This window comes from Poecile atricapillus, chromosome 3, assembly GCF_030490865.1.
Source record: "Poecile atricapillus isolate bPoeAtr1 chromosome 3, bPoeAtr1.hap1, whole genome shotgun sequence".
Classification (NCBI taxonomy): domain Eukaryota; kingdom Metazoa; phylum Chordata; class Aves; order Passeriformes; family Paridae; genus Poecile; species Poecile atricapillus.
In genome coordinates this window covers 57,953,790-57,961,643 of record NC_081251.1, presented here as the reverse complement: position 1 = coordinate 57,961,643, position 7,854 = coordinate 57,953,790, and the positions used below count along the sequence as shown (strand labels likewise).

General features: G+C 39.8%; 1 protein-coding gene across 3 annotated transcripts in view; it reads right to left on the bottom strand.

Moving 5' to 3' along the window:
* Positions 1 to 4,051: 4,051 nt before the first annotated feature.
* PCMT1 (protein-L-isoaspartate (D-aspartate) O-methyltransferase) overlaps positions 4,052 to 7,854 on the bottom strand; it is a 36,136-nt gene continuing 32,333 nt past the window's right edge. For all 3 annotated transcript variants that reach the window (XM_058835161.1, XM_058835158.1, XM_058835160.1), the window contains one exon: positions 4,052 to 6,275. In XM_058835161.1, coding sequence (XP_058691144.1) covers positions 6,270 to 6,275 — 6 coding nt within the window. In that variant the 3' untranslated portion in view covers positions 4,052 to 6,269. The remainder of the gene's footprint in view (positions 6,276 to 7,854) is intronic.

The following is a 7,854-nucleotide window of genomic DNA, read 5'->3' as shown; positions in this document are numbered from 1 at the left end:
CTGTCTGAAGTCTGTCAGGTCTGTTTTTCCTGTCCTAAACATTGACGTTTGTCTATCTACCTACCTTTTAATATGCTCAGTCCACCTATTCTTACCAGCATTTTAGGTAAGCAGAGAATACTGACTACCCTGACTGCACAGCTCTCTGGATGTTGCTCCTCTGTGAGTTAGGAGAGGTCATTAAAATTTATTTTGTCAGTGTATTTTAATGTTGATCAAGATTCTTATTTCAATTAGACTTTTTTTTAAACTGTTTTGCCCTTCAGACAGCTAAAGGGTACAAAATACTCGAGAGTGGCAAACAATACTTACCTAGGTTTGATCCATATTTAGAAGGTTTGGGTTTTTTTACCATAATATGGGCTGCTTTCTGCCCACTTTTGCAGGGGATCCTAGGCTGAACATCTCGCTGTAATCATTCCATAGCACTGTAGGATAATAGCAGGGGCAGTTCCAAGAGCACATTTGCAAAACAAAAAGGCTGAAATAGGTCAGTGTGATGCTCCATTTGCTTTTCAAATCCTAGATAAAGCATAAGAGTTTCAATCCCAAACTGCACAGAGCCAGTCAGAGGCATGAACCAATAGCAACACAAACACGCCACCCCAAAACAAAGGGAGAGCCTTTCAAGTAAGCCCTAACAGAATCCACAGTCATGCATCACTGAGGTCTGTGCTGGCTGTTTTCATGTGCATCAGGAATTGTGACTTTTCAGTTTCTAATGGTAAAAGCTAAAAGAGTAAGAGCAAAAGGAAAAGCTAGAGAAGATTCAGAGAGCACTGGTGGGCATAAAGACCAGACAGAGGCAGTGAAAAAGAGCCCATGACACAATCAGTCTAAGCTGAGTGACAAGGAAACATGCTGTAAATGAGGAATATTTAAAGGGGGAGAAAAAATGCTGTAAAAGTAACTCTGCTCTGTATTTTTCAAGTATTAGTTACTTAAAACAACTAAAAAAGTGAGCTGGACTCAAGCCCTGAAATACAAACAATGAGAAATCTAGAATGACTGGATCAGCACACTTCAGAAACAGGTTTTTAAATACACCTGCTAAAATTTTGATTTTTTGCAGCTACAAGGGTCCTGACTGACAGTTATCAACCACCCATAAACCAATGAAAAGTGTATTTTGAGCAAGCCAGCAGAAACCAGGCAAGGCAGAAAGGTTCGGTGAAGGACTGAGAGTCACCACTTCCTTGGCCAACAGAAATGTATAATCCTGTTCTAGAGAGGGCAGAGCAAGACATTTTAACATAGTTCTTAAAACTAACAGATCCTAATGCATTAAAGAGATGCATTTAAGATTTCTACATTCAAACCAAATGACCGGACAACACAGATACAGAGGGAACAGGGAACTTGAATGACTGTGGAGGACTTGAAAGCAGGCAGCCCAGTGGAAGATTGGGCCCATAGGGAAAGCATCCCTGAAGGCTAATTCCATGCCCAAGGGATGACTATCCTGAGGCTGCCTCTATATTCAGAGGAGAGGAGCTTCTCTAGAGCAGTAGCAGGTGCTCTGAATCACCCATTTTCCTAACCAGAGGCATTTGAGAATGTCCTCCTAGTCCATAAGGCACCTGCAATAAAAGTTACTGATTTATCTCAGAGGCCACTTCTCCATTATAGCTGAAAAAGGATTTGGCAGAACATAGTAAACAAGAAACATGGACTGTTCCTAGTACAAACACATAAATGCAAACATAAGCCCAAACATGGCTGAAAAAAGGACTTTAGCTTCTCAGCAGCATTATGGAATGTTTTCAAGATTATCTACCAGATCAGTTGCTCAGAAGCATGTGATGAAAATGGCTGGACTACAAAGAAACCTTAGAGAATTGAAGTGAGATTTTACAGTAACTCCATCAACAGTCTTGAAAATAGTCTTGTTGCTAAAAAAGTTTTGCTAAGAGGCACAGGATTGTCTCAAATTCTAAGTTTGGTATGATGAGACACAGAATGAATTATTTTCATTTTCCCTTCCTGAAGCTTTCAGGCAATTCTCAATGGGCAGCTGGATCTCCTCCATACATATTTCAGCAATAGCTATGTCCACTCAATTAGTAATTTAAAGAAATACAATTTTAGTTCCTAAGCACATCCTGCTGAGCCTCTCATTAACACCCTGCCAAGAGCATGAGAGAACAGAAACAGCCTTTCACAGGAAACTTCAGAGTGCATCAGCTGCATCATGAATTTGTGCTGTGTAAAAAACTACTACCTGGAACAGAAAGCAGCCCTGTATGTCAAGGATGAAGTGTGGGAGTTAAATAGGCCAGCTAGAAGGAAGTTTACATCACCTCTGCCAGCATAAGGCCAAGGTTTAGTCCATGCTTATTTCCTCAGACCTGGCCAAGGCATGGAACCCCCAAACCTTGCCAGCTGGGGGGTCTGAGCACACAAGTGTGTGTTACTCGCAGTAAAGGCAAAGTGGGGTTATGATACCTTAAGAGTGCCTGTGCACTTAAACAACAGGTCTGCAGTTAACAACATTCCACAGTTAAAAGCAGATGGACAAAACTCAAATAGATCCAACAAAGGTAAAATGTATGAACTCATAAAACCAAATTAAACCCCATGCTCAAAGCCATCTATTGTATACCACAGTACTTAAACTCTAATTTACCCTTCCTGATCTATGAAATCTGAACATCCTGAAATGGAAAAGACCAATTTCAGAGCTCATCATCTCCTGCATCCCCCTGTGCCATCTTTGGGGCAACATGTCCCCTCTGAATTTTTTTGTTTGGTTCTGCACAATGTGCTTGTGTGACCTCACCATCTGCCTTTTTTCTGAACCAAGGACCACCCCTCATTCACTTGAGCAGAACCTCTTCCACATTGCTTGGGACAGGGATCAAGGTTCCATAAAGGTAACTATTCATCTTTTGAACTGCATCCCAATATGTATAAAATGAGCTAAACAGACACAAAATCACAAATCACTCAACCTTTGTATCATGTCAGAATTCAGAAGGAATTCTCTCATGTCCTCCTTCTGTGAACTGCATTTAAATCAAAAGCAGCACAATCTGGGGCACATTAATGAGTAGAAGGAAGAAAACACTGCTACTGTAAGAATGGGTTAACACCCTTCTTCCTGGCAGGAAAGAGAGCAGTAGTGCAGAATTTTCTTGAGTATTTTACTTTACCTCTTTGTGCTGATGTGCTAATTCCACAGTCCCTACACACTCAAAAATCCTGGAGCTTGTCACCCTGTCACAAAAACACTGCACATTTGGAAAGAACTGCTGCCAGCTGGAAGCTACAGAGCCTACCATGCAGAGCCCCCCTGGCTCCAGGCATTATTGCCCATTTCAAACTCGATGACTACAAAACATTTCAGGAATCATCCAGGTGGCTTCATCAGCAGTGCTGGTGTGTTGTGTGCTGGTTTCCCTCCAGAAAAAGTCATGTTACGGGCTCTGTGGCCTCAAGCCAGCTGACCAGCCTGAACAGAAAAAGAACATAGGTCATTCCTGCTACATAAACAGGAAGCATCCATACAGCACATCCAACTCCTCTGTGGAGAACCCACAACTCTTGGTGGGTTTTCAAGATACAAATATTGGCTTTCCAAGTCTTCTACTGTCTGGATCCCAGAAATGACTGGATAAGCAACTCAGAGTTCAGCCAATCCATTCTCCCAAGCTGTTCTGGCTTAGAGGTGACAGTAACAGCCCAGTGAAACATGACTGCACCTCTTATAAAGAGATAAAACTTTAATCCTTGCAAGTGGCAAATCACACTCTCCGAAGTAGCTGGATTCAACTATGGATAGCAGACAGAACTGTGCACAGAGCCTGTTGACCAAAACACACAGATGTGAACTAAGAGAAATTCCAAGCAGCCACCAAAAACCCCATTTACATTCCAGGTAGTATTACCAGGCTTTGTAACTGCTGCATTACATGAATTGACTGAAAAGGGACACATAGTTCTGGTCAGTTAGCAAATCAGTATTTTTATACATGTTTTCTTTTGGAGATGTGAAATCCCATTGAATGTTAAAAACAACAAAACCAATGACAAAATCAGACAGACACCTAGATACAGCTTCCTCTCAATTTGTTTTATTTGGCAAAGTAGCAATTCAGACAGTTCACACAGCATTTATTCAAGCTCTTCAAGTCTTCTGCATTTCAACTTGTCCTTGTCTCCAAGTTTTTACTTCAGAACCATTGCTCCACCATGGAGGAGTTTCCATTTTCGACTCCTAAATGCTACTCCTGGATACTCCTTTCTGTCCGAGTACCTTGACTATCATCAGCCCCTTCAGTGGAATGGGTGCACTATTCCCACCAGCCTTGGTCCCTGAAGCCTTACACCTCCTGAAGTGGTTCTCCCCCAGGAAGTTGTCATTGGGTCTATGCTTTAACACCACTTCCAAGTCAGGCTAGCTTATTACACTGTGTCCAGAGACAGGATTTTGGATACAGTTGAGCTCATATCTTTCATTTAACTGATTAAATTAGTGAGAAGATGTAAATAAAGCTGAACTCAAACTGAAAGATACAGCGACCAAAAGGTTGAACGTTAGCATGCATCAGTTAAGATATTTCACTTCAACATCAAGAACTAGAGTCACAGTTGATTGTGGGTTAGTACAAATTTGTCAGACGCAAGTGGATTTTTCTGGATTGTATTTTCTAGAATATGCACTATATTAATTTCTTTATAAGATTAATCTTATGCATGTGCTCCCAGGCTGCAGTCAGATCAGGAGGTGGTACATTAACATCCAAACATCTAAATAAATTAAGTCATATAGTATCTTTTACAGAAGAACAAAATGGGGCTGGCCTTCAAAAGGCAGTTTATTTAAAATGTTCCTTTTCCATATTCGGAAGCCTTTGAATTTTAACCTTTATGCTTCCAGGTATTAATCCTATCTCAAAATTATTTCTTCCACCATAAAAAGTTGTTTTGGATTTTTTCCCAGTGATCACTGTGGGTTGTTTTATTTTACAATCCTTCCTATCATAAAAAACCCCAAACAACAACAACAAACAAAAACACCCCCCTGTTCCCTGTTTATTTTAATTCCTGGTTGCTCAAATATGAGCAAGATGATTGAAGACACACTTCCCCCCTTTCCCAAAGCAGCCCACCTTACTGTACTGCTTCGCAATTTGCTGTTGACATTTACAGTACCAAAACAGAAAAAAATGGTTTATAGCCTTCCAACTATTCTTCTGAAAACTGAACAAGTACATCTATCTGTACTTAGGAGTCCAGGACTCTTTATGCATGCATGATGTGTTCCTTTTACAGCAATTTAGAATTCACCTTCTAAAAAGCCAGAATTTTTCCTGGATGCCCACTGTTATAAAAATAAGGATGTTAATACAGCAAATGGCTTTGCCAAAAGCAACTTTCTTTTAGAACCAAAGGGGGGTTTGGTTTTTTAATAAAGAACCTAGCAATCCATATCTCAGACTACCCATCCTAATCTTCCACACAAGCACAAAACCCCCCTTTTACGTTTATTTGGCAAAGCAGCATTGTGTAAATTGTTCAGTGATTGGAACACACCTCACTTCACATTTATGGAGTTAGATCCATGTGTATCACACCAGCACTGAGCTATAAACCACAAGAGAATATCAAGATTACATTAATCAACTTTAGAAGGAAGGGGAAAACCATGTCTGTTATGTCCAGCTTGAATAGCAATGTTTGATAAGAGCGGCCACCTATCTCTGATGTCTTGAAATTTTATATATACAAATGCCTGGTTTTAAGGTAAAAAAGCAGCTGATTGTATCTACTACATGCTAGTCTATGACACCATGTCAAAAGCTTAGAAAGGAAGTTCATCTCCTTTTAGTAGCATCTAGAAGACGTTGGAACACAGAAAACCTGGTAATACCTACATAGTGTCGTAAGGTGCACAGAAGCAGTTTTACCAAGGGACACAGGAGCCGAGAGAAGTGAGTGTTCAAGTTCCTCCATCAAATTTAAAGTTCACAAGCTATAGGTCTTTATCTGCAGTTTTGCAGAAATTCACTTTGAACAGATGAAAGTGAAATAAAGGCATGTTAAATAAAACAGTGCCCACATAAAACTTTCCACCATTTCTTTATCAGATTTGCCTTGAGCATCTAAAAAAATAAAACAAACATCACGCTTTTCCATGCTGATAACAACAGTATAACGAAGTCCAAAACAAGCTGCAATGCTGTTGGTTTTCAAAAAGCTTTTAGAACTGGAGATGAGCAGTCCACTGTAACACTATGTTTGGGTCAAGATGATGTAGCTTTTACAATTCATCCCTGTAGAAAGAAAACACATGCAGTTATGTTTCTTCTCCCCTTGGAAATGATATTTGAAAAGTTTTGTTATTGAATCAGGTTACATTTAAGTGCTCACGCACATCAGCAAAACTTCAGAAATCTCTTCAAGCATTTGAGAAAAAAAAACAAACCCCAAAGGAAAGACAACAGCAATCCCATCTCATCTCATACTATTATGCGATTTAACGTGAAATATGGGTCCCTCTATTTTACATTTAATGGATCACTTGACCTAAGGAAACTCCATACACTGCACAGCTAGCAACACAGGTACCTGCCATCCGAATTCTGCTGGCTACACACTGGCAAGCAACTGAGCCAACTTACTGGACAGAGTATTGGCAAAACCCATCCTCTGTAGTTGCCAAAAAGGCAAGTTTAGCTTCAGCTGCACTCAAGAATTCTCAAGAAAGTAGGAACACAATCTTGCATCCCTGTTATGCAGTTTGTACCACTTAAATTTATTTATTTCTCAGAGGATCTCGATTAGCACCTGAAGGAGCTACAATAAATCAGGAGTAGGTTATGGAAAAGCTGGGGGGGCAGGGCAGTGTATGTGGGGTGTATGTGTGTGTGAGCTAAAAGGAGATCTAGTCAGGAGAAAGGATGCATCAAGAAGTCTCTCTAAATTGCTGAAAGGAATCTAGAAAATGTAGAGGTTTGTTCCTGTAGGACATTTAAAACACATTGAAACAAGAAACGCGTAGAACCTATATTCCAACCATAAGTTGGAAGTTATAAGGTAATCATATAGTAGTGATTTAAGTATTTCTAAAGCATTAATTTTAATGCAAAACACCCAACAAATGTGAAAGCTGTGCACTGTGCCATTCTGAGCACTGGAAAACTCAAAGGGAAAAGTTTTGACTCTTTTTTTTTTTCACAAGGCATAAGTGATCTATAAATTGGGAATGAGTTTGCTGCAATTTTTCTATTAGCAGGTGCATCAGCCTCATTAGCCAAAGCAAACAGTGTCTGAATTAGAAAAAAAACCTCAGTAATGTGATTGCTGGCTCAATCAGTATTGATTTCAATAGTATTTCCTGCTATCATGCGCACTAACCCACAAAAATATAGTTCTACATGCACACATACAAAATTTTAAGTTACAAAGACATTATTACGCTCTAGGAATCATACAGCATGGAATGACAGCATGCAAAACATTTTAAAAGCAACTGAAAAGGCTGTAGAAACTAGTGCTTAAATGACTAGTTTTCTATCTAATGCAGCTGGGGATGCAAACCTTGTGATTTGTAAGTGATAAATATTTGCATTCTTTGCACTTTGCACTGCCTCCTAATAGCAAGGTACTAATCACACAGCTTTAGAGCACTGCAGTAATTACAGACAGCAGAAAAAAGCAGGAGGTGGAAGAAGACATCCTGGCAGGGATTAAAAAAAAATTATTTATAGCTAAAGGTTTGGAAGCTCTCCGTATTTGCTGTCTCACAGAATGGGTATTTGCTTACTTTAAACAGATAAAAAGAAATTAACATCTGATACCCAGTTTAAAATGCAGTGCCAGTGAATTCAGGACAAGTGCTTCATTCATCCC